At 38.7% G+C, this 27,481-nt stretch overlaps 1 protein-coding gene and 1 non-coding gene across 3 annotated transcripts in view; both read right to left on the minus strand.

The window, feature by feature from the left end:
* PIWIL2 (piwi like RNA-mediated gene silencing 2) overlaps positions 1–27,481 on the minus strand; it is a 64,529-nt gene that overhangs the window by 15,063 nt on the left and 21,985 nt on the right. For both annotated transcript variants that reach the window (XM_063087089.1, XM_063087088.1), the window contains exons 10-19: positions 26,188–26,376; positions 25,509–25,593; positions 24,683–24,772; positions 22,705–22,845; positions 19,385–19,498; positions 18,137–18,325; positions 15,851–15,952; positions 15,109–15,225; positions 14,243–14,331; positions 13,219–13,324 (exon numbers count right to left, since the gene is read on the minus strand). In XM_063087089.1, coding sequence (XP_062943159.1) covers positions 13,219–13,324; positions 14,243–14,331; positions 15,109–15,225; positions 15,851–15,952; positions 18,137–18,325; positions 19,385–19,498; positions 22,705–22,845; positions 24,683–24,772; positions 25,509–25,593; positions 26,188–26,376 — 1,222 coding nt within the window. The remainder of the gene's footprint in view (positions 1–13,218; positions 13,325–14,242; positions 14,332–15,108; positions 15,226–15,850; positions 15,953–18,136; positions 18,326–19,384; positions 19,499–22,704; positions 22,846–24,682; positions 24,773–25,508; positions 25,594–26,187; positions 26,377–27,481) is intronic.
* Positions 21,774–21,879, minus strand: LOC134371337 (U6 spliceosomal RNA). The gene has a single exon (XR_010022773.1). It is a non-coding gene; the product is annotated as a U6 spliceosomal RNA (small nuclear RNA).

Genomic DNA, 27,481 nt, shown 5'->3' on the forward strand with positions numbered 1-27,481 from the left:
AACTACCAAAAGAAAACAGGGGAAATACTTTGACATTGGTCTGGGAAAATATTTTTATGGATAATGCTTCAAAAGCATAGGCAACAAAACAAAAATAGGGAAATGAGATTATATCAAGCTGAAAAGCTTCTGCACAAGAAAGGAAACAATCAACAGAGTGAAAAGGCAACTTGCAGAGTGGGACAAAATATTTGCAAACTATTCATCCGACAAGGGATTAATAGCAAATAACTTACCTGCAAAAAACCAAATAGCCAAATTTAGAAGTGGGCATAGTACGTGAATAAACATTTCTGAAAAGATGACATACAAAATGGCCAACAAATACACAAAAAGTGCTCAACATCACTAATCATTAGGGAGATGCAAATCAAAACTACAATGTGATATCATCACTCCCCAGTTAGAATGGCTATTATCAAAAAGAAAAAAAAATAATAAGTGCTGGCAAGGAAAGGGAATTCTCACACATAGTTACTGGGAATGTAAATTAGTACAATCATTATGGAAAACAGTATGAAGGTTCCTCAAAAAACTAAAAATAGGACTATCATATGACCCAGCAATCCCACTACTGGAAAAACATCCAAAGGAAAGAAAATCAGTATGTCAAAGAGATATCTGCACTCATGTTTATTGCAGCACCATTAACAAACATCCAACATACAGAATCAACCTAAGTGTCTGTTGACAGAAGAATGGATAAAGAAAATGTGGCATATATACACAATGGAATCCCAGTCAGATGTGAGAAAGAATAAAAAATCCTGTCATTTGCAGCAACATGGATGAGGCTAGAGGACATACTTTTAAGTGAAATAAGTCAGGCACAGAAAGATAAATACCACATGTTCTCACTCACCTGTGGGAGCTAAAAAAGTTTAACTCATAGAAGGAGAGAGTAAAACTGGTTACTAGAGGCTGGGAAGGGTTGGGTGGTAGTGATAGGGAGATGCTGGTTAATGAATACAAACTTACAGGCAGAATGAACAAGTTCTAGTGTTCTATAGCACTGTTAGGAGACTACAATAATAATGTATTGTATATTTTCGAATAGCTGAAGAGAGGGTTTCAAATTCCCAACACAAAGAAATGACAAATGTTTTATGTGATGTTAATTACCCTGATTTGATCATTATACATTGTATACACATACTGAAATATCACTCTGTACCTCATAAAAATGTACAATTATTATGTGTCAATTGAAAAAAAATTAAAGACCTAAATAAATGGAAAGACATCCTGTGTCCATACACTGGAAGACTTAATATTATTATTAATACTCTGCAAAGCAATTAAGACAATACTCTGCAAAGCAATCTACAATCTACAATCCCTATCAAAATTCCAATGGCCTTTTCTACAGAAACAGAAAAGCCTATCCTCAAATTCATATGAAATTACAAGTGTCCCTGAATTACCAAAACAATATCAAAAAATAAAAAAAATTGGAAGACTCACACTTTCCAATTTCAAAACTTACTACAAAGCAACAGTAATCAAAAACAATGTAGTACTGGCAAAAGGAGAGACATACAGACTAATGGAATATAATTAAGAGTCCAGAGATAAACCCAAACATCTGTGGCCAATTGATTTTTGACAAGGGTGCCAAGACAACTCAATAGAGAAAGAATAGTCTCTTCAACAAATGTGCTGGTACAAGCAGATACATACCCACATGTAAAAGAATAAAGTTGGAGTTGGCCAATTAGCTTACTTGGTTAGAACATGGTGCTAATAACACCAAGTCAAAGATTCAGATCCCAATAAAGGCCAGCCAACCAAAAAATAAAGTTGGACCCCTACCTCACTCTGTATACAAAATGTAACTCTAAATGTATCAATGACCTAAATGTAAGAGCTAAAACTATACAACCATTAGAGAAAAACACAGGGGTAAATCTTTATGACCTCAGATTTAGCAACGGATTCTTAGATTTAACACCAAAAGCATAAGAAACAAAAGACAAAACAGATAAGTTGAACTTCATCAAAATTTAAAACTTTTATGGACTTCTGGTCAAGATGGCAGAATAGACAGTCCCCAGCGTTACTCTCCCACAAATCAACTAATTTACAACAATTAAAAAGCAATGACAGCCAAGCTAGGGCTGCTAGAGCTTAGGGGAAAAGGAGGAGAGACCTGTATGAAGGCCAGAGAAGCCATGATGAGAGAAATAAAAAACTGCTCTGACCATTTCGAGCCCCAGCTGCTTCCAGGCTGAAGCTGCTGAGCACACAGGTTAGGAGCTTGCAAAAGCTGCAGCTGTGCCCTCAGGATGAAGTTGCATGGAGAGGCAGCAGCAGAGAAGAGGGCCTTGATGGCTTCCAGGCCAGTAAGACCACTAATAGGGTTCCTGTGGACTCACATAGGAGCAAGGAGTCACAACGACTAAAAAAAAGAAGCCACTCAGAGACTGGTGAGTCATCGCAAGGGACCGGCGTACACATCCCATGGGAAGTGTTTGCAGCATAGGCAGTGGGGGAGATGGGCCCACCAGGAGAATACTGAGACACAGCAAGGACAGTTGATCTATCCCTCAGTCAGCATAGGACCACTCAGAGGAGACTGGTCAGGAATATAGAATTGCATGGGTGCAGTTTGATGAAAAGACTCAGGCCCAGACCAGTGTTTCTACACAACCCAGGTGCATTGCATTTCACTAAACCCAGAAGTCCTATAAAGTCAACCATTAAAACTTGAGCTGCACAAAAAGCTTTCCTCAGGGAATCAACAGCAAAGCAGCAATTTAGCTCAACCACAGAGCTCAAGTACTGGTCCCAACAGGAAGTTCCCCCACTTTAGAAGTAAGCAAAGGACAACAAATTAGTTCCAACACAGAGTTTAAATGGTGGGAACAGCAAATAATCCAACACAGAACTGAAAGAAAAAACAGTATCCACAACCAGAGAAAAAGTTTAATATTAACTAGTAAAGGTCTCATTTCACCAAAGAACACCTACAACACCTAGAAGGACTGGAAGTCCCCTGTGATACCAAGTCAGAAAGGGGTGACAACCAGGCATACCACCAGTGCCATGGGGCCTGCCTAGGGTCTGGAGGCATGGATCCAGGGACTGGACGCCCCACCCACAACCAGGCACACTGCCATTGCCACCACCAACTAGGTAAGGAGCATGCCAAAAACATCACCTCCATGTAGGTGGCCCACCACAGCCACCACAATAACCATAGCTGCTGCGAAAGTGGCTAGATACTGACACCACTGTGCAGATGGTCCACCAGCCCTGGAGTGCACTGACACAAGAAGAGTCACCAGCAGAGACCAAAAAAAGAAAAGGATGTCTTTCTCCACAAACCTCATTCCAAAGTGACAGAAGAAGCATTTTCTCTATGATAATATTGAGGGACCTGAACACACCTCTCAATATTGGACAGATTGTCTATGCAACAAATCAACAGAGTAACCATTACTCTTTCAGAAGGACAGAAGAAATCTAGGCTAATTACTCTTTCAGAAGGACAGAAGAAATCTAGGCTAATTAGAAGGGGTGGGGAGATGGAGAGGGGGATGGGGAGAGATTGGACAAGGGGCATTAAGAATAAGTACAATTTGTAACAATATATATGCTAGTAATATTGATTTGATCTACATATGTCAATGCTGAATGCCAAAAATATGTATAATCAATTTTGATTCAATAAAAAAAAAAAAAAAACATGCAAGCTAGAAGACAATGGAATAACTTTAGTGCTAAAAGGGGGTAAAAAAAAAACCCTCAACCCAAGATCCTATATCCAGTGGAAATATATTTCAAAATGAAGGAGAAATAAAGCCTTTCTCAGACAAAAACTTGGAATTCATTGCCAGAAGACCTACTCTACAAGAATATTAAAAGGATCCCCATACCAGCCAGCCACCCCCCCAAAAAATTATATATATATGTATATGTGTGTGTGTATGTATATATATATACATATATATATATGTATATATATATAAAAATAAGTTTTTCAGGCAGAAGGAATAGATATCAGACAGCAACCTGGATCTACACCATGCAATTAAGAGCACTGGAAATGGAATGAGTGAAAATAAAATAATTTTTTAAATTAAAAAAAAATAATAAAATAAATATATAAAACATTTATGAATCAGAGAACATTATCAAGTTAATGAAATGACAACGTACAGATGTGGGGGGGGCAGAATATGAGCAAATCATTTATCAGATAAGAGTTCAGCATCTAGAAGATATACATTTATAAAACCTCCTACAATTCAATAACAAAAAGATAAAATAGCTCAAATAAAAAATGGGCAAAGGACTTCAATAGACATTTCTCCAAAGAAGATAAACAAATGGCCAACAAGCATATAAAAGATGTTCTACATCATTGGTCATTAAGAAAGACGAATCAAAACCACAATGAGATGCCACTTCACAATGGCTATAATGAAAACAGAAAACAGCAAGTGTTGGGCAATGAAGAGGAGAAGCTGGACCCTTGTTCGCTGCTGAGAGGAATGCAAAATGGTGCAGCCAACTGTGGAGAACAGCCTGGTGGTTCCTCAAAAAGTCAACCATAGAATTACCATACAACCCAACAATTTCATTACCAGGCAATACGAGGGTACTTCAAAGAGTTCATGGAAAAATACAATTAAAAGATAATGTGAATCTTTCCATGAACTTTTTGAAGTACCCTCATATACCCAAAAGAACTAAAAACAGACAAACAAATACATGTTAGGTGAGTTCATAGCAGCATTATTCACAATACTCAAAAGGTGAGAACAGCTCAAATGTCCATCAACAAATAAATGGATAAACATATTGTGGAATAAACATATAATGGAGTATTAGTTAGCCATAAAAATAAAGTATTGATACATGCCACAACACGGATAAACCCTGAAAGAAGCCAGACACAAAAGGTCACAGATTTTATAATTATTATATATGATATATCTAAAATAGGTAAATCCATGGAGACAGAAAGCAGATTAGACATTACCAGGGAGTAGAGGGAGGGGTGAATGGGGGAATTGTTACTTAATGGGTATAGGGTGCTTTTTTGGGGTGATAAAAAAAGTTTTTTGTTTTTTTTTTCGTGACCGGTAAGGGGATCGTAACCCTTGGCTTGGTGTTGTCCACACCGCGCTCAGCCAGTGAGCACACCGGTCATCCCTCTATAGGATCCGAATCCGCAGCCTCGGTGCTCCCAGCACCGCCGCGCTCCCAGCGCCGCACTCTCCCAAGTGAGCCACAAGGTCAGCCCATAAAAAAAGTTTTTAAAGTAGACACAACTGGTGGTTATACAATACAGTATTATATATAAACTAAACACAACTAAATTGTATGTTTTAAAACAATTAATTGTTGGAGGAAAATGAAGGCAATCACCTGTTAAAGATGGAAGCACTCTTTCTCTCCAGGATGTAGACTGACAGCAGAAATGCAAAAAGACTGGGTCAGCAAAAATTCGCAAGGCTTAACGGCAAACCACAGACTTCCTTTTGATTTGCCTTGGAGACAGGGAGGTATGGGAGGGGTTTACAGCTGGCTAAAATAGATATAAGGCACACTTTTACCCAATAAAGTTGCTTAGTGCATGCAACTAGAACTTTGTGTCTGGTCTCTGGTTGACAACCTCCCCAGGCGGCAGCCCCTAGCTCAAGGCATGTTTTGAGCAATTCACCTTACTGCACTCTCTTGGCAGGGCTGCGTGCAGCCCTGCTCCCTGAGAGACTCCTGGCAGAGGCTATGTGTAGTCCTGCCTCCTGAGACCCCCAGGACCAAGAGAAAGGTGCAAATTGCATGTTATTTTATTTCCCCTCAAGTTAAAAAAAAGAAAGCAGGATATGTTTATGCCCATCAGAAGAACCTCTTTCCAGGATGGGATGGTGGCTGGAAGCCAGGAGTGGATATTCTGGGGTACTCACCTGAGGTGGACACCATCTGACAAAACAGGTTCACAGTGAATGAAGCTATGCTGCTTGGTGGTCAAGATAACCACTAGTTCTGTACCTATATAATCCTACTCTATATGGGTAAAACTGAGGGAGAGATAACTTGCCAGACTAGTGGAGCCAGAAATCTAGACCAGCAAAGTGGCCAAACCTAACGTGCCTTCCAAAGTATAAAAGGAGAGAAGGAAGACTGGTAACTGAGGGTAAAGGAATGAATAAATGGTTATGAGATGAGAGAAATCCAATACTATATTGGTACCCTGAGAGAGGCTTATAGAGCTATATTGTCAGTTAGCTCAACTAAACCAGATGCCTGAAGGGGTAAAAGCCATGTTGCTGAGAACACTCCTGCTTGTGGAACCTGACAATGTCAAACGAAAGCCTACATACCTAAGTGGCACAACTCTGGGAGACATTCTGGCCATACAATATGATGATGAACTGAACTAATTATTCATGGCTGAGGAGAACTCTAGAAATGTGCCAATATTTTTGACTCTTTATTTCAGCTTATATCAACTATCAACACTAATCTTATTTGTAATATTCTACTAACTCATGTAAACAAGTCTTATGATAATACTGATATTGATAAGCTGATAATCAACTGTATTAAGAAACTGAGTTAAAGCCCCCACAGGATATAATACTGATGGAAAAATGACTGGCCCGAGGAAGAACTGGATTTAGCTAACCATAAGCTAACTGCTATGCTAAAGTTCTGCACAAGTTTATCATAAGATACAAAGGATGGTAAATCAAGAGTGAAAAGAATAATCAAATTAATACAAAAATTTGAAAATGTATTAGCTATTAGCCAGATTAGTTATTTCTTTAAACCTATCCCTACCCACACTGGCTCTTCCAAATTTCTGGCATAATTATAATGATACTACTCCCATGTCTGCTGTATAAATGGAGATAAATGAAATATAAATGCATATAAATGATATTAAATTTCATTGATATGCCATATAAATGAATATAAATGAAATTAATATTTACTAGAAGGGAAGGTAAAGTTAAGGAAGCCACAAGAAACCAGAATGAGAGATAAATACGAAAAATAGGAGATAAAAAAATTAGAGGACATAAATCTAGAACATTGGTAAAAACAAATAGAAATGGATGAGAGGAAATCATTAAAGAAATAATAAAAGAAAGTTTCATGGAACCACAGGCTTACTTCCAGATTGAATGTATCCAGTAAATACCCAGCACAATGAATGAGAAAATACCCATACAAAGTAATGGAGTTTGGATGTGTTGTCCCCTCCAAACCTCATGTGGAAATTTGATCCCCAATGTGGCAGAATTGGAAACTGACTGAGTCATGGGGGCGGATCCCTTATGAATGGATTAACGCTTTCCCTGGGGGAGGGGGAGTAATGAGTGAGTTCTCGCTCTTTTAGTTCCCACAAGAGCTTATTGTTTATAGGACCCTGGCACCTCTTGCTTCTCTCTCTTGCTTCCTCTCCCGCCATGTGATCTGCTTCTACCTGCCAGCTGTCTGCCACTTTTCCGCCATGAGTAGAAGCAGCCTGAGGCCTGTGCCAGATGCAGCTGTCCCACAATTATAAGCCAAATAAACCTCTGTTCTTTATAAATAACCCAGTCTAAGGTATTCTGTTATAGCAACACAAAACGGACTAAAACACAAAGGCATATAATTACATTTCAGCATGCCAGGGATAAACAGAAGTGGGAAAAAAAAAAAGGTCATACACAAAGAATTAGAAATAAGTTGAAGCTTGTTAACAATACTAAAATTCAGAATAAAGCAATGCCCTCAAAATTCTGAGCAAAAATGACTGCCAACCCAGAATTCTATATATAAACTGTCAATCAACAGTGTGAATAAACATAAAATTAGACAGTTAAAATTCTTCAGATTTTGTCAGAAGCAACTGAAGAGTCATTCAAAAACAATGAAATTAGCAATTAAATAAACCAAGAAGGATAAAGACATCCAGCACAGGAAAGAGACAAAAGTAATTTCCCAAATGGTGAAAGGAAATCCCAGGTCACAGATAAGCATGAGGCCTCATGAGAATTTAGGTCAGATTGCTACAGGATAATGAAGTGGTCTAGGAAAGGAGATCTCCAAGAAAAAAAGGAAATTATAGATTACTAGGTGTGTTTGAAGTTAGTAAGAAAAGTTTTAGAGGTCTCTTGTTGAATTTGAGAGAAGAATTAGTGATAAATATAAAGAAAACTAAGGAAAGAAAAGCAAGGCAATTACTAACTCCAGAAATAAACCAAAAAGTTGTAAAAGAAAGAAACTGTAATCATAATATACTATGTGACTCAGCTGTAATAATATTATAATTACTAAAAAATGATTTAACCAGACTTTGTAATATAATTATATTGGGTGACATGAGGTATGAGATGGGGGTGGCAATGGTACCAGTATTATGATATCTAAATCCTCACTTTCCATAGTAGGAAGACAATAGCTAATGTCTCAAATAGAAAGAGCAAAATATATATATATTATTTAGGAGTATGAATATGTATGCCAGAATAAAAAAGCTAAAATAGGTGAAAATTGTTGCCTCTAGGAAGGTGAACATGAGAGTGGGAAGGAATAGGTTGGGAAACCTGTTTTTTTTAATATGCTTTTTAATACTGTTGTGGGTTGAATTATATTCCCCCGAAAACTTATGTTCAAGTACTAACCTCGAGTACCTGTGAATGTGACCTTATTTGGAAATTGGCTCTTTGCAGATATAATCTAGTTAAGATGTGGTCACACTGGATTAGGGTGGGCCCTAAATTCAATGACTGGAATCCTTCTAAGGATAAAGAGCTACAGGGACCCAGAACAGACACAGACACACAGGCAAAGAAGTCTGTGTAACCACAGAGATTGAGATTGGTACAATGTAGCTGCAAAGCCAAAGAATATCAAGGGCTGCTGGCCACCACCAGAAGCTAGGAAGAATTAAGGAGGATCCTTCCCTAGATCCTTCAGAGGAACATGGCCCTGGTGACACCTTGATTTTAGACTTCTAGCCTCCAGAGCTGTGAGGGAATAAATTTCTCTTATTTAAGCCACCCAGTTTGTGATCATTTGTTACAGCAGCTCTAGGAAAATAGTACAGATACTGTTTGATATTTAAAACTATATAAATATATATAAATACACACAAACTTTTGACGAAAACAAAATTTTTTTTCTTTTTTTTTTCTTTAGGTTCTCTCATGAAGTTGCACAATTATTTTTTAAAGAACAAAAATTGTCTACTCCCCCACCTCTACTTCCCCTCCCATGATTTCTCTTAATCTACTACAATCAGGATTCCATCCCCAGACCTCCCTCCATGTTGAAAGATTCAACATTACTCTTCTGTTATAGTCTTATCTAGACTTATCATCAATAACTGAAAGAGCTGACCACTCCCTTCCTTTTATAATACTTTCTTCTATTGGCTTCTGTGATATCACACTCTCCTTGTTTTTCTTCCTCCTCACTGACTCCTTTTTTTAACTCCTACCTGTGGGCTCTTCCTTATCTGCTCAATCTCTAAACATTTGAATGCCTATGTTATAGCTTGCCTTTTCTTCTTTCTATGAACTCTCTCTGGGTGATACATCTACACCAATGGCTCTAACTCCCATTTGCATGCAGATGGCTTCCAATCTTGACCTCTAGCTCTGACCTCTCCCCAGAATTCCACACTGCCCTACTTCATAGCTCCACAGAGATATCAAATATGTATATCAAACTTAACAAAATCGAGGGCTGGCCAGTTGGCTTAGCTGGTTAGAGAACAGTCTTGTGACACCAAGGTTGCAGGTTAGGATCCCTGTACCGACCAACCACCAGAAGAAATTTTTTAAAAACTTAACAAAATCAGAACAGAAACTCTTGCTTTTCTTTTCTGTCTTCCTTTTTCTCAGAAAATGGCACTAACAACTCAAGCCAAACATGTAGAAATCTGTTCTTCTTGCATTCTTCTCCCACTCACATCTATACCATCAGGAAGTACTGGCACCTGTACTGCAAAAACAGACCCCAATTCAAGCTTTCTTTCCATCTCCCTTCATTCAAGCTACCATCTCTTGCCTGAACTCAAAAACAGAATAAAACCTAAATTTACAGAAGATAACATAACTTGACCACTTCTCCCTTTTGTTTACAATAATTCCTGACTTTTTTCAGTCCCCTGAACATACCAAACCAACCAAGCTTATCTCTACCTTAAAGCCATTAAGCTGATAGTCATTCCCTTTGCCTGAAAGTCTATCTTCCATATCACTTTTTTTTTTTTCCTGACCAGTAAGGGGATCGCAACCCTCGGCACAGTGTGGTCCACACCATGCTCAGCCAGTGAGTGCACAGCCATCCCTATATAGGATATGAACCCGCGGCCTCCACGCTACCAGTGCCGCACTCTCCCGAGTGAGCCACGGGGCCGGCCCTTCCATATCACTTTTTAAATCTACCAAACACAACATTTTAGAACCTATACTCACCATTTTTAAATCTAATACTTACAACATTACTATATAATATACAGGCAACTACATAAACAAGAAAACAATCTCCCCCAGTAGAGTGTAAGCTCCATGAGGGCTGGGGCCTGATCTGTTTTATCACTGTTTCTCCAGTGTCTAGAACAGTGTCTGGTACATTGTAACCACTCAATAAGTAGCTATCTAATGAATAAATACATACTGTATGTTCCAAAAAAAGGAAGAGCTAGTGGTAAAGCAACACTTGAAGATTCAACTGGCTGTAAGGAGGAAATAATGCAGATACTTGGCTCTCAGATATGAGCGCAATCACAGCTTGAGATGCTTTTAAGAAAAGTGTATTCATCAAGGAAAAGCCTGGTAACAGAAAAAGGAAAAGAAAGAAATCAACTGTTCAAGAAAACGGATGAAGATATTTGGAAAAACTTTAATACTAAATATGAGTCCAGAGAACAAATGAAGGATTTATTTATTTATTTATTTATTTATTTTTTGTCTTTTTCGTGACCGGCACTCAGCCAGTGAGTGCACTGGCCATTCCTATATAGGATCCGAACCCGCGGCGGGAGCGTCGCCGCGCTCCCAGCGCTGCACTCTCCCGAGTGCGCCACGGGCTTGGCCCCAAATGAAGAATTTAGAATGCAGAAGATGGGGTCTCAACTAGCATGCACTGACCTAAATGGGGATGAAAATGTGTAGGAATATAACTATGTGGAGGTGTTGGAACTTCCTAAGGGAAGATAAAATTGGGGAGTCTAAAGATAGTTGGAACCTTAAAACCCAAGAGTAAATTTGTTTTGAGGCCACTGAGGAATCAGATGAAGGTCCAGGAGAGACACAATCAAAATAGTTTAAATACAAAGATTACTTCTGCTAGGTGCAAGGCAGCTGAGAAAATGGCAAAAGCTGCCATAGGACTAGGACGATAGTCAGGACTTGGGTTAAATGAAACCTTTTGATTCAGAGAATATTTAGATGATGAGTTTTATTCTAGATTTAGAATAAACACAGATTTATTTTCTCTTTGACCTGGTTCAATAGGGTTCAATAAATATCACTTCAGTTCATAGTCCAGGTAAAGAAACAAAAACTAAAACAAACTGTTATTTGACTTAGAACAGAGCTGTGGAACTACAAATTCAATGTTACCCACCAAGCAGAGCATCAACTATGTACAAGGGATTGTAAGGGATAGAAAAGCAATCAAGACAGCTCCTGTGCTTGCAGCAGGTTACGCCTGTTTGCCAAAAACAGCCACAGCAATATCCCCAGTCCTGCATGTTCTTCCAGAATCTTGCCACCCTTCCAGAGGTAGAATCTATTTCCATCTCCTTGAACTGGGATGGACTTTGTGACTACCTGACAAATAGAATGCAGCAGAAGTGTCTTCCATGGCTAAGCAATAAGAGGCAACATGACTTCTACCTGGCTCTTACATACTTGTAATGTTCACACTTTGAATCCAGTCACCATGCTGTGAGGAAGCCCAACCCATGTGTAAAAAATATGACAAGGGCTGGCCAGTTAGCTCAATTGGTTAGAGTGCGGTATTATAACACCAAGGTCAAGGGTTTGGATCCCTGTACCAGCCAGCCACCAAAAAAACCAGCAACAAAAAAATGAACAACACATGATGAGGTCCACGTAGAGAAGAAATGGAGCCCACTGCACTCTGTCCAAGTTCCTGACCGTGACCATAACATGCCCATTGTATGCCACTAAATTTAAGGGTATTTTATTACACAATCATCAATAATCAAATAGTGGTCAAGTAATTTACAATCTAGTAGGAGCAATAAATAAGGATACAAATAACTAATGTAAGGCAGGATGTGATGATTACTACACAGAATATAAACAAAGGACCTTGGGAGAGGAGCATAAAGAAATAATACCAGGTAAGGGATGCAGCAGTGAGAGAAAAATAGAGAAAGCTTCACAGAGATAGCCTTTGAGCTAGAAGACATATAGAGCTTTAAAGGAAAACAACAACAAAAAGAAAAAAAGAAGGTCTGGTAGAACTTGTTGACAAAGTAAGACATCAAAAGGACCTTCTTAGAGACAAAAATTCAATTTTCTTTTTCTTTACACATAATCCCTAATACCTGAACAGAACCAAACTATTTTCAGGACACTGTAGGAAACAATATTCTATAAAGAGACAAGGTGGAGTTCTACAGATTGACTTTGATCATACGAATTATTAAATTCTTGCTGTTTAACTTCTATGCAAAGGTTAGGGTCTAACTCTGACCCTAAGAAATAAAAGCCACTTATCAGTGTTTCCTTTGATGTACTGGCCAAGACAAAAATCAGTGCCTTGCTTGCTCACTGTTCCTGACCCAATATCAGCTTAATGACAGCAATTCTCTATGCTTAGCCGTCTTTGGAGTTCTAGGGGTGACTTACAGGGAGGTATTTGTCTTAAACCAAAATGAAAAGAGCCAGAGCCTAATGACAGTCATAAAAGCCTGAGTAAATTCATAAGCTGCTTTAATTGCCGAAATTTACTCCCTACTTCCCTGATAAGGGCATGAAAATTATATCTACAGGCATCAGGCTGACAACCTGGGAAATAATTATTACTTACCAAACCAAATCAAAGCATTTAGCTCTCCAAGCTGGTCTGTACAAGTAGAATCTTGAAAGAAGTAACTTTGAGCTGCTTGTTCAGCAATGACTACTCAAGAGATTCACCTTCGATTTGGGATCCCTCCCACATCAGACTTCCTGTTAAAGTGTTCAGGTAAGGAGTCCTTGAAAACCCAGAAACTTTAGAATTTGTTCTCCTCACCTCATAAAACTTTTTTAAGGAGCCCACCAAGCACAGCTTCAGGCTATCCACAATCTCCTGGTGAGGCATCTGGAATATCACTCGTGAATACCATTTTGTGAAGGTGCTGGGGAAGGGGTCGGTAAAGAGAGAGACAGAGAGAGAAAGATGAGCAAACAGAGGAAGGCCTGCAGCTGGGGTGTCAGCACACACACCTTCTCTATGAATCAACCCACAGCAAATATCTATAAATGCATTCAGGTTACACATAAGAACAGGTAGTGATATGGGGAAAAGATGTGTATTTAAGCCATATACAGAATGCAAAATTATATATATAAATGCAGATATTTGCTACAAAACTGCTTCCAGTAGAAAAAAACTTAACCTAGATATCCATCAACAGAGGACTTAGTTAAAAAAAAAAAAGTAGTGATATAGCATATAATATATCCTGTACAGCAGTTATAAAGAATTGATTAAGATTTATTTGTATTGATATGGGAAAATGTCCAAAATACACAGTTTAAGTGCATAAAACAAGCTGAGGAACAGTATGCATAATAATATCCCATGTGTAAATAAATAAAAATGTGTTTGTGTATATCACATATATGTGTTAATATATGCATAAAAGAGAATCTGAAAGTGTATATACATGAAACCTTTGGTGGTGGTTAATAAAAGATGGACCACTGAGGAACTTTCACTTTCTAATTTCTGTAGCTATTTGGAATGAGCATGCCTTATTTTTACAATCAGAACAAACAAACAAATAAACAAAAAATGCCTCTTTTCTGGTGGAAAAAAGCCAAAAACAACAAGGCACAGATCCCTTCCTTGAAGGAGGTGGCCCTGCAGCAGGGGAGCAAACTTGGACCTGTGACAAATTTGATAAATAGGCTGTATAAACCAGCATCATAGGAAGATAGAGGAAGATGGAATTTATAACTCTTTATATTATAATATGTAATACTGAAAAAAATATTTGCTGGATTTATAATAAGATTAGGCATCAAAATGAGGTAATCTGAGTAGTACTTACAGATTGATGCTTGCAACGAAGCCAACCACGGAGCGCATGCCTCTGCTGGGGTCGTGGTAAACATCCATCCCGATCACCATTAATTGTTTCTAGGTTGGAAAATAAAAACAAAAAGCAAATCCAAAACCCAAGCAATCCATCGCTCCACTTTTACTTATTATCTGAACCCCATACTGTTTCCACGTGAAAATAAATTCTGGGAAAGGAAGAGAAAGACTACAACCAACTTGACACTTTTTTTTTTAAAGATGACCGGTAAGGGGATCTTAACCCTTGACTTGGTGTTGTCAGCACCACGCTCTCCCAAGTGAGCTAACTGGCCATCCCTATACAGTGATCCGAACCCATGGCCTTGGTGTTATCAGCACCAAACACTCTCAAGTGAGCCACAGGCCAGCTATAACTTGACACTTTTTAAACACAATGAACAAAGCCAGAGATCTAGACCAGGGATTGGCACACTTTTCCTGTAAAAGGACTAAAGACTAAATATCTTAGGCTTTGTGAGCCATATGGTCTCTGCAGGGTCTATTTGAATCTGCCTTTCTAACACAAAAGCAGCCATAGACAGCACATAAAGGAGTGTGGCTATGTTCTAGCAAAACTGTATTTAAGGACACTGAAAACTGAATTTCATGTAATTTGCATGTATCATGAGATATTGGTTTTTTATATTTTTCACCATTTAAAAATGTAAAAACCATTCTTAGCTCATGGTCTATCCAAAAACAGGCAGCAAGCCATTTAGACTACTGAGTAAGCATTGAGAGTAGGAAGCATAATCAGCTGAGGAAAACTAGGAAAATAGCTAGGTGGGATTCCCTGGAGAGCTGAACTGAATAAAGACATATCTCAGCATCACTCACCAGAGGGATATCCACTCCCCAGAGCTCACCACCCAATTTACAGTTAATCTGAAGTAGAATTTTCTGGGCCACACTCCGAAGCCTGGTGGGCTGACCAATGGTTCGAACATTGATGACCTATAATGAAGAGACCAAAAGGTATGGGAAAAAGCAAAACACTATCAACCTCACAGAAAATATGAACAAGTCTATAGTAAATACTACATTTGTTTAAGAAACTTGAGTTAGCAGACATTATGTTTTGCATTAATAGCTCTAATGCTAGGGTTTCTAGGCATGCATGTACATGGTGCACGCACGCACGCGCGCGCGCACAAACACACACACACACACACACACACTCCACCCACCCACACACAGAACAAAAAAACAACAAAAGGACACTTTCAAGAGGATCTCATGCAGAGTGGAATTTTTTTTTTCTCAACTCCCACAGGAAAAATAGCTTTCCCCTTTGAGAGTGAAGCCTGTACTCTCAGAACCTAGTCATGTGAAACCACCTGGCAACGCAACCTCCAAACAGGCAAAACTGCTCATCTGGGAACACAACGACAGCATTTATAAAGAGCTCTCAGCAGATTTTGCCAGGTTACTCTAATCAGAAGAAACTTTCACCAGAAGGCTCTAGATGTACTGGCGTCTAATAACTATTTTAGTCTTTGCGAACACACATACCCCTCTTTTCGAGTCTCAGGAGAGGCTAGAGGTGTTGTCTGTGCCTCTCGCCTCAACTCCAGCTCACCTGGGAGGGCACTGGGGACTGCACACAGCACAGCTTCTTGATGGCCCCATAGAGATCATCTCGTGTGCCTGTGACGATGCAAACAACCATCTGTATCTTTCCCTGGAAGGAGACAGAATATACATAAGTCAAGCTATGGAATTCCCTGGGGACTCTTATGGGACTCTTAGCCAGGCACAGTCTGGGTCTGCAAAGTCACAGGATCTTTAAGGTAGGCAGGGAACTGGAAGAAAGAGGGTGGACATTCCAACCAGAAAAAGCTCCTTGAATCTGAATTAGGATTTGTTTGGCTTAGGGCTACTCTGCATAGACAGGTAATATGCTACTATTAACTAGAGATACCCCTGACTACCAAAGCCTTAAATAATATTAGGAGACTTTAGGTGCCTTGAAAAGGACCAGGCTTGAAAATATGCAAGGGTTACCTTCCTTACTGCTTTCAATTCCCTGTAATGTTTTTTACAGCTCTCTTTAACTAAGCAACTTATTACATTCATACCACAGACCTTTAATTGAGGAAACATGGAATGCAGTACTACGTGAAAGGGTTCAGAGCCAAATGCAAAGCGAATGAAGCTAGTGCCAAATCCATAAGGAGCTATTCCTAACTCTCTGCTTAAAAGATACAGGGATATAGCCAGCAACATATCTTGTTAGTATCCTCCATCCCTCACTGCTTAGGGGATCCAGTATTGAAAACAGAGGATCTTTCAAAGTCTGTTCAAAGGAACACTCAAGTGAAACAAAGTTGCCAACCCTTTATGCCAGAAATGGCTACAAGTGGTAATCAGTAGCAGACTGCTCCAAATCAAGATTGGTGTTAGGTTAAAACTCCTCAGAAGACACATATTCCAGCAAATACATCAAAGAATTTCCACAGTTGTACAGAGCACAGGTTGTACAGAGTCTATGGGCTAGATACAACACACAGACGTGTTTTTCAGTCTCTGCAATGATTTATAAGTTTGTTTAACATTTAAACAGAGAGAGGTGCACACATACACAAATCTAGATTTTTGTCTTCTATCAAAAAACAAATTAAAAATCAATTTGGCAATACTGGGCTTCTATCTCCAATCATAGGGATTACCCTCTTTAGTTTCTTATAGTCCCCACCTGGCCCACTTCACTCACTTATGTTACTTATCTGGCCCCTGTAGATATATGAGTTTGTGATTCCTTACAAAAAGACTAATAAAACAGAATGCCCTAAGGATGTCAGAATGATAGCATGACCAATATGAGATAAATATGGCAAACATTATGAATGGAACTCAAACCCATGCTACATGAAACAGAGTTGTGAAGTATGGGGCGGGGCAGATGAATGTATTAAGCTGGGTTATTCTTTTGAAAACACAGCAGAACTTATCAATGGTTAGGCCTGAGGGAGGCTATGGTAGAGTATGATAGGCATGGGAAATCGGGAGGAAATCACAAAGAGAACGCACGAAAGGGAACATGAGTGTGCTAGCATGAATGATATACCAAGAGTGACAGATCAAAAGAATATGGGGATGCCAAGACAATCCAATTCTACGATTGACTGATTGACTGATCCCATCAGGACATTCAATGCACCAACACAGTCTTAAATTCAAGTGCTAATTACTGCCTCAAACCTTTCCTCTGCTTTTGTTCTCTCCCTAATCTTCTTCCTCTACTTTATTTATAAACTGTTAAGAACCAAACATGGAGCTAGCCGGTTAGTTCAGTTTGTTAGAGCATAGTGGCCTTGTAATACCAAGGTGAAGGGTTCGATTCACCTTACTGGACAGTCGCCAAGAAAAAAACAAAAAAACAGAAAGCGCTGAGCAACAGAGTTGTGAGTGCTGTGACATGCTCAGCTCCAGTGTTCCTGATCAGTTATCAGCACCAAGTTGAGGGGCCAGTTGCCAAGTTCATCGCCTGAGCAATTCAAATCTTGAGCCAAAGCACTGACAGCTCAGAACTGAACGGTGCAAGATGGCACCTGGCTCAAGTAGTTGCTTTCGGTACATAACATGTTCTACAGATAATGCACTAAAGTTAAGTCAGCTATTCTCTCAGTCAATTACATGAGAAAAATAAGCCTAGTGTGAGTGAGGATGCCAACACAGAACGAGAGAAGCAAAATTAACCAAAGGGCATAAAGGACGCTTTCTCAGTTCAGGATTCCATATGCACACGAGTAAGACATAGGTTCCTGGACATTGTCAACAGCAGACTGATAACCAAGGTAATTTAAAGTCAAGTATTTTACAACAGAAATCCTATAAATCTACTCAAATTAAAATAATGTATTACCTCAACTCCCAGCTTGGACTGAATGGTTCTGACATAGGTCTCTGTTCGGTCATCCTTGAGTTCAACCCAGGCGGGCGGGCTCATGCGCATGCCAATGGGACCAGCTACCTTCTCTAACATGTTAACCAGTTCTCGGGCCTGATCCATTGCTCTCTTTGGGTAAAAGAGTGCCCAGAAATGCATGGGGATCTAGGAATAAACACAAGGTATTTTTAGTACTTCTCTCAACTTAAACATTCCAAACTCATACTCAGGAGATTTTATTCTACAGAAAAAATTACTTTTCACTCCCTCTGCTTGAGTCCTGTGTTATCTAATTCCTGTTATTAACATGGATGTATGTGATAAGTAAACTGTGGCACATTCTCACAATGTAATAAAACACAGCAATGAGAATGGAAGATCTACAACCACACTTAACAATATGGATAAAACTTACCAATACAAGGTTGAAGAACAGAAGCCACACATAAAAGAACATATACTCTATGATTCCATATATTTTTTAAGTACAAGAACAGTTGAATCTATGCTGTTAGAAGTCAGGATAGTGGTTATTCTTGGTATGTAGGGGAGTGAAAGATAGGTAGTAACTGGGAGAATGGAGTGGGGATTCTGGGACACTAGTAAAGTTCTGTTTCCTAACTCTTGGTGTTGATCACACAGGTCTATTTAACTTGTGAAAATTCATCAAGCTATATATTTATAAGTGTGCTTTTAAAATATATTTCAATTGCAAGTTTTAAAGTCAGATGTATTTTACTTTATTTTATTTCTTAATTTATGTATTTTAAACATGGCTACAAACACCAGGTTGGTCAAAAATATTTAGAAATAATTATATACCATTTTGTTCTTTGATGCAAATGCCTAATATATAAGTTGCCTTAGGGGTACTGTTTTAATTTAATATGACTTTTCTCCTGCACAAAAACATCCTCCAGGAACCCCCAGGGGAAAAGAGAAAGGAACAAAGAAGAAAGAAGAGAGAGTGGGGTAACAGGCTGGTGCTATATGAATTACCTTAGCAACTTATTTCCTTTTATAAGTCTTGTGGTTGGGTAAAGGGCTTACCTCTAACAACTCATCAACTGCTCTGTTTGAAGGACCCCTGTTTAGTAGATAATTCAGAATGGGACGTTGATTGATACTTTCTCTCAAAGAGAGGACACTAGATCACTCCTGCTTCCTAACTTGCACACTTTTGGGAAAACTGGTTCTCTCTTCACCACTTTAAAAATCACTTACAGTCAAGATGGAAGGGTCTCTGGTTACTTCTTTAACCCAGTTTAGCTCCTGAGACGTGATAAATGAAGTATTTCTTAAGTTAATTCTTTCCATTGGTAGAACACGTCCTTCAATCTAAACAGAAAATAAAGTATCTATGACATGAGCCATCTACAAACACTATTTAAGGAAACACTGATACTGTTCTCTTTGAGGCCTGGTATGTATGCTCCACCAAATAGACTTGTCCTTATTATATCTTCTGAGAATGGCTTAAAAATGAAACTTCTAGTAGCGAAAGTCCAGATCAATAAAAACCTGGACGTAGGGCTGGCCGGTTAGCTCAGTTGGTTAGAGCGTGGTGTTGATAACACAAAGGTCAAGGGTCTGGATCCCCCTACCAGCCAGAGCTGAAAAAAACACAAAAAACAAAAACACCCTGGATATATGCAGGTAAAATTCTTACAGGTACTGCTCTTTCATTAGTGAAGCTTCCACATGGTATACCAAGAAAGGGATTCAAAAACGTCTCTGCAGAAGCAGAGAATGAAGAAAAATAATCTTTGAAAATATTTTAAGGGAAAAATTGAAAGGAGATAATTACAGGCAAAATTTCTTAATGAGGCTGAATATAAACTATTTTACTTTATACCAGGGAAAAGCTAACAGGAAAAAGGCAGAAATATAATGAAAGAATAAATTAAAATTAGGAATAATAAAGCAATTTAGATCTAAATGTCCAAAAATAGAAAGATAACTAAGCTGTCTACAGCCATACCACCCTGAATGTGCCCAATCTCATCTGATCTCAGAAGATTACTAAATGAGGGCCAGCCCGTGGCTCACTTGGGAGAGTGTGGTGCTGATTACACCAAGGCCACAGGTTCGGATCCTTATATAGGGATGGCTGGTTAGCTCACTTGGGAGAGCGTGGTGCTACCACCACCAAGTCAAGGGTTAAGATCCCCTCACCAGTCATCATTTAAAAAAGAGAGAAAAAAAAAAAATGATTACTAAACTGATGATACATCAATATGATGGACTACTTTGTAATATAACCCTGTTTTGCAAAAAGAAATAGTAAAGTATGCATCATAAAAACTGAATGAATCCAAACTTAGTAGTGATTAAATGAGGGAGAAGTGTAATTATGAAGAACATTTACTTTTTAGCAGACCTCTACTGTCTGCTTTTTAAAAAAAATAACATTTTGTCTATAATCAAAAAAGTTTTTAATTATTTTTCTTAATATGTTAAAAGTATATATTATAAAGAATAAAGATATCCCTATTAGCAACGGTATAAGAATCATTCTTTTTATCCTCATGAGAGTAAAAAACTGTTGAACCTTTCTAGAGGGCAACTGGCAATATACGATAAAAGTACTAAAACATAAATGTCCCCTAATTATTTCACCTTTATAAATTTTACCTAAGAAAATAATAACATGTGCAAAGATTTAGTTACAAGGATGTTCACTGCATTACTATTTATAACAGGAAAATACTAAACTCAATTTGAATGTAAAAAGAGTAGAAAATTGTTAACAAAAAGTATCAGGCAGCCACTAAAAATATTTAGAAAAATATCAAATGACACGGAAAAACATTTAAAATATATTGAAGAAAAAACGAAACACCTGAATACATATTGTGTGTGTGTGTATGTGTATGACTTATGGATATTTTCCAAACTGTTAACAGACGTTATTTTGATGTAGCAAGATTTTCTACTTTGGCTTATATTTTCTAAACATTCAAATAATATCTAATAACATGAGAACATGATCAAGATACAATATTAAATGAAAAAAGATGCAAACCATATATAGCACAATCAAAATTTAATAAGGAAAGACATTCTCACAGAAAATAATTTTAGGGGAAGTAAATACATTGAAAATATAATCTTTTACATGTGTCTAAAATAAATCACTGAAATATTGTCTTCCTTGGGCGATACAATTATTGGTGGTTTTATTTCCTTCTTTATATTTTCTAATGTTTCCACATTTTCTTTCTTTCTTTTTGGCAGCTGGCCGGTACACCAAACCCTTGACCTTGGTGTTTATAACACAGCACTCTAACCAACTGAGCTAACCGGCCAGCCCACATTTTCTTTACTGAGTATTACTTTTTAAACTTTTATCTTAGACATTGCAATTGTACATACTTATGTGGTACAATCTGATATTTTGATACATATAAATGTTGTATAATAATCAGGTCAGGGTAGTTAATATATGAATCACCTCATGCATTTATCATTTCTTTGTGGTGAAAACATTCAAAAGCATCTCCTCTAGCTATTATATAATATACAAAACTTCCCGTTAATCCTCCTGTGCAACAGAACATCAGAATTTACTCCTCCTATCTAATTATAACTCCGTACTCATTGGCCAGCCTCTAAAAATATGGAACGCTTCACAAATATGCGTGTCATTCTTGCATAGGGGCCATGCTAATCCTCCTGGCAACTACCCAATTTTGGTATATGTACACTGAAGCCAGCACAACCATGCATAACTTTTATAATCAGGAAAAAAAGAAAGAGTCAATTCGGAGCACAAGAGAACTAGAGAAAAGGTAAAATTAATTATTTTGGTATAATCTCAAAAGAAATGTGAAAAGTAGTAATAACTGAAATTTATCAAATGCTTTGTGCCAGATATTATGCTAAAGATTTTATTATTTAATTCTTTTAACTCAATCATTATCTCATATTACAGATAAGGAAGCTAAAGAGATGTTAATGAATTTGCTCAAAGTAACCAAGAAGGAACATGGTAGAGCTGAGATTCAAAGCCAGAAAAGCTGACACCAAAGCCCAAGCATGTCACCACTACACTATGGATCATGCCTGCACTAAATTCAAAACAGCTGGCCAGGCAAACTTCAGGTGAAGGACCACGAGAAAATTAGATCATACAAGCTGGAGACTCTCTTATGCCTATGGCAAAAATGACATAGTATACTCAAAGAAAAACAAATTAATTATTGAAATAGAAAAAAATTTTGATAAAAAAATAACAGAAAGAAAAAGGAAAACGATATATAGGATGTCAAAAATAATTTGGGTTAGAAAACTGAAAATAAGGTAAATTTTAAGTCAATACTCTTTTTGCTATCTATTTGACTGGAAATTAATAGCTCAGATCCCTGGGAAATACAGAACCATAAAAGATACTAGCAAATTAACTCAAGGAAATTCAAGTACCATGACTGGAACGAAAAAAAGAATAAAGCAAAACTCCAAAATAAAGACAAAATAGGAAGTTATCACATCTTACAGGCTCTAAAATCCTCAGCTGTTTCCCTCCCATCACATCTCTGCTTTACCTTATGTACATCCTTTTGCAGACTGAGCCCCCAACGTGTCAGTTCATTGCTGGCTGTCTCATTCTTTGAAATTCTCTGTAGCAAGTATTCCAAAGCACCATGGTGCTGTTTGGGGCTCAGGTTGATTTGCTGGGTCAAATCCTAAATAGAATTAAAATGGACACCAAGGTCAAAGGTTTGGATCCCCGAAGGGCCGGCCCATGGCTCACTTGGCAGAGTGCGGTGCTAATAACACCAAGGCCACAGGTTCGGATCTTATGTAGGGATGGCCAGTTAGCTCACTGGCTGAGCATGGTGCTGACAATACCAAGCCAAGGGTTAAGATCCCCTTACCGGTCATCTTTAAAAAAAAGGTTCGGATCCCTGAATCAGCCGGCCACCAAACACAAGAACAAAACAAAAAAAGAATTAAAATGGAAATAAGGAGATAAGTTATTACTTTCTCCAATATGAGATTAAATAAACCCCAGTATGTCTAAAATATTTCCATAAGAAAACTCCCTCCCATGATAATCATTCGAAAATTTCAAAATCTCCAAGGACTTCAATAAATGTCTCTCAGGAACGTGACTGATGTCAAAAATTTAATAACAAAAGTAAGAATTTTAAATGTTATTGGCTCTTCCTCCCTTACAACATCTGAATTTTATCTCTCAAATTTCTTAATTTAAAATTCCTAAAAGATTCTACAAAACAGGAGGAAAAAGGGCTTGAGATTACACCTATTCAAAATTTGGGAAAAACACAGAAAAAATGTCTTGTGCCAGGCATCCAGCCAAACACAATAAAATGGAAAACCATATTCAGTCTTACAGTTCATGTCATACTATACTGATTTAGTGTCACCATAACGCACTTTTTTGCTAGAACTTACCATAGCGTTTGACCCATAATAGGTGCTTATTTATTTATTTATTTTTTGGCGGCTGGCCAGTATGTGGATATGAACCCTTGACCCTGATGTTATCAACATCGTGATCTAACAACTGAGCTAACCAGTCAGCCCTACTTGCTAAATATTTATTGTTGACTAACATCTAACAGGAGTGTTTGAAGATTCTGAAACACACAAGTTAGTTCTTTACTTCTTCTTCTGAGACTAATGGGTTGTACAGTTACTGTTCCCTGCAAGGCAGTCACTGGGGTCAATAAGTGGACGGTGCTATATAAATAGCTCTGTGATCATAAAGTCATTAGGTAACTAGGTAAGGAAGGGAAAGCAGAAGTATCAGAAGGGAAACATGAAAGATATCTCTTACAGGAATTTTGAGCTTTGCTTCAGGCTCTTTGTGATGTTACTAAGAATTATATGTGGCACTTGGGTCCAAGACAGACAAGGACTGGAAAGCGGGGCAGCAGAGAGTAGCTCAAGTGTAGACATCCCCAGGAGTCACAGACAGAGTGTGGAGAGTCAGCACTAAGCGTCTGGGCTCACGCTGCTTGGGTGCAAGCTGCTGTACCCATCTCTGCTCCCCAGCTACTGCCTATGGGGAGCTGAGCCCAACATGCCAGTCCACTCAGAAACCCACAAATAAACTTCTGCCTTCATATTCTGACTGCTGACTTTTTGCTTCATCATCCCCTCCTTGCCTTCAAATAAACTGAAAGTTTATAGAAACATTATAGTAATTTAGTGCTCTCAAAGAACCTCAGTTATGGCCATTTGACCAGTTTACAATCATCCATCTGATGGGTGAGGATGAAGACAGAGTTGTTTCTTCTGACCTCATAATCCAGCACCTCTACTGTTCCAATGACCTTTAAAAGGAAGCTCTGATATGCTTTTTCATATCGTGTGTGGGAAGGCACATGGATCATGTTTTACTAGAGGAAAACTGGAGTGTGGACGAATGGACTTGCAGATAACAATGCAAGCCAGTGTCAGAGCCAGAACCTGGCTTGGCTTTAGCTCAAACTGCTATCTAAAAAGTCACTGTGCAAAGCAGGCATTTCCTGCTGACAACGGCAGGACTCCAACCTTCATGGCTCTGAAGTCCTTCTTCATCTTCTCCGGGATTCCGGTCATGAAGGAAAGCTCAGGCAGCAGCAGGATTTCACCTTTTAGCAGCTTTGAAGAGAGAAGAGAGAGTGAAAATAAGGCAGTGAAAGAGAATTGTACTCCCCGACCTATATAAGACATGCCATGGCCCAGGGCTGGTCCTGCAGTAATATAATGTACACACAAAGGATCATAAAACACCAGAGAAGAAGGTGGTGAAACACTACAAGTATTTTACCCTTTTCCCCCTCACTCACAATGCATATACCCTGCTATATTAGGTAAAGGGGAAAATACTGAAATTATTAAAAGGAGAGGAAAAACGAGAAAAACAAAAATATTTCTGTCTCTCTTGGGCCTCAAGACAATGGTAGGACAATACATCCTTCCAAGCTGTGTGCCTCAATTTCATGTCATCCTGCTGATCCCCAGTCTTCACATTTCAAACAGGGGAGTCAGATGACAAGACACTTTCCTCTGTCCCCACCCTTGTTAAAAATAAATGTCTATACCTTCCCTAATGGATCCAGAGTTTTAATCTTCATTCACAGGAAATTCTCCTTATTCCTTTAACCTAAATTGCTCATGTAGATATTTAGCCCTTCCTTGTGAGGACTTCAAAAGCAACTCCTACCAGTGTGAAGTGGCACCTCTGGCTAGCAGAGACAGATAAAACCCAGCATGGTGTCCCCAACCACACTCCAATCACTGCGCCACGGCTCCTGCAGAGCCGCAAGGAAGACTTAAAGTGGCTGATAGGATGAAGAACTTGAGCTGGAAGTATAAGCCTGACACCCCCACTCACCGTCCCACGGTTATTCTGCCTCTCACTGGGCCTGTGGATCAGCAGTGGCTGGTCCTCTTCCTTAACTGTGATCCCATAGTTTTTGCTAGGGCAGGATAGAGGCAGGAAAAAATTTCAGAAGCAGCATCACTACTCTTACAGCAACATAATCTGAGTGTCTATGCCAGGATTGAGGAATGCAATTTGCATAATACTCTTGTGTCAAGGATCCATCGGAAACTGATCATAATATATTTATAACTGGAAAAAGGAGGCTCAAGTTCCATTGCAATTACAGGAGAAAGAAATAAGTCTAAAAGTCCAAGAAAGAATTTGTTAAAAGCTGCATCAGGCTAAGGGCTTAGGCAATAGAAAGTTGAAATGATAGTCAAATGATTAATAGGTCAAATTTAATCTTTGCAATTAGACTTCTAGCAAAATCAGCTAAAGAAATATAACTCAAAGCCCTAAGGTTAACTTTTGTGGTAACTTCCAAAAGTACTAAAAGAAATGAAACTATAAGGGTAGCATATTCAGGTCAAATCCCATAAAAGAGCTAATTCAATCTTAGACACATTACCAATTCAAGTATTTTAAAAGTTTCAAGCTGTATGCTATTACAGAACTCAATATCCTCCAGAGAATAGTAGACCACATCCCACCCCCACCTGTAGGCCCAAACCCAGTCTCTGCTTTCTACCTGTAGTATTCCAAGAATGTGATCTCCTTCCCATCAGACATTGTGAAGCTATCTTTTGCAGTCTTATTCCAATCCACATCATCAATACGATACGTACGATTGTTGTATCGGGTGATAACAATATTGCCAACCAGAAGCTTTGTACACTCATCCTGGAAGTTTTCTTTGTTCTGCTGATACATGACATGCCTTTGGAAAGAGGCAAAAGACTTTTAGATCACATTTGTATACATAGAGAAACGTGAAAAAGATAAGGGAATCAAATAAGTAATTTAGGGGTCTGAACCCTTGACCTTGGGGTTATCAGTACCATGCTTTCCTGACTGAGTTATATGTATTCTTTAAAATAAAGTACTTTTATCATCAAAACAATTATTATTTTGTATCATCATTACTGGAATACACTCTCAAGAGGCACAATAAAAGCATTCTTTAAACTATATTCGCCATTTCCTAGCTGAAAGAAGAAATTACTATGCAAGTACCTGGTTAAAACAGGCACTGGTTAAGATACTGAAGATGGAGAGATGAAAAGACCAACAACAGACAACATACTCTCCAGAAACCTTTGCAACAGTACAGGAACAAGGCAATACAGGAAACTCAGGGACACCATGTGCAGAGACACCCAGGGTATGTATCAAGGAAAGCTTACAGAGGTGGCTGACACTTGGAGGGGGAATCTGCCAGGCAAAAATGGCTGGGCAGTGCCGGTCAGTTAGCTCAGCTGGTTAGAGCAAGGTGCTGGTAATACCAAGGTACAGGGTTTGACCCCTATACCAGCCAGCTACCCCAAATTTTAACAAAATAAAATATAAAATGGCAGGGGCAGGAGGATGGGCAACACTCCAGGCTGAGGAAGGTATGTAGGGGACAACCAGGGATCTGGGATGAGGGATGGGGAGGAGGCAGAAGAGGGGCAGAAAATGGTAAGCCATAGGTTGAAGGTGGGTAGGAGCCAGATATGAATTCCCTTGTAAATCAAGGATCAGACTCAGACTTTTTTCTGTGGGCTGGTGTCACCCAGGGTATATTTCTCAGGATCAGCAGTCCCGTGAGAGGCTGTGAGGCAGTGAAACAGTTTCACCATCCAAAAGTTGAGGCCATCCTACATGTTATAACTCCTTACCAGAGAAGCACAACACACACTACCACATCGGGCTCTGAAAAGTGCTGAAGTAGAGACACGTTTAGCTTTACTGACTTCCAGTTTATTTAACCACAGAAACCTCCACGCCATTTAACTTTGTACCTCACTGAACATCTATTACCATTCTGGGAAATTACTATTCTG

The sequence above is a fragment of the Cynocephalus volans genome, chromosome 2 (assembly GCF_027409185.1).
Source record: "Cynocephalus volans isolate mCynVol1 chromosome 2, mCynVol1.pri, whole genome shotgun sequence".
Lineage (NCBI taxonomy): Eukaryota > Metazoa > Chordata > Mammalia > Dermoptera > Cynocephalidae > Cynocephalus > Cynocephalus volans.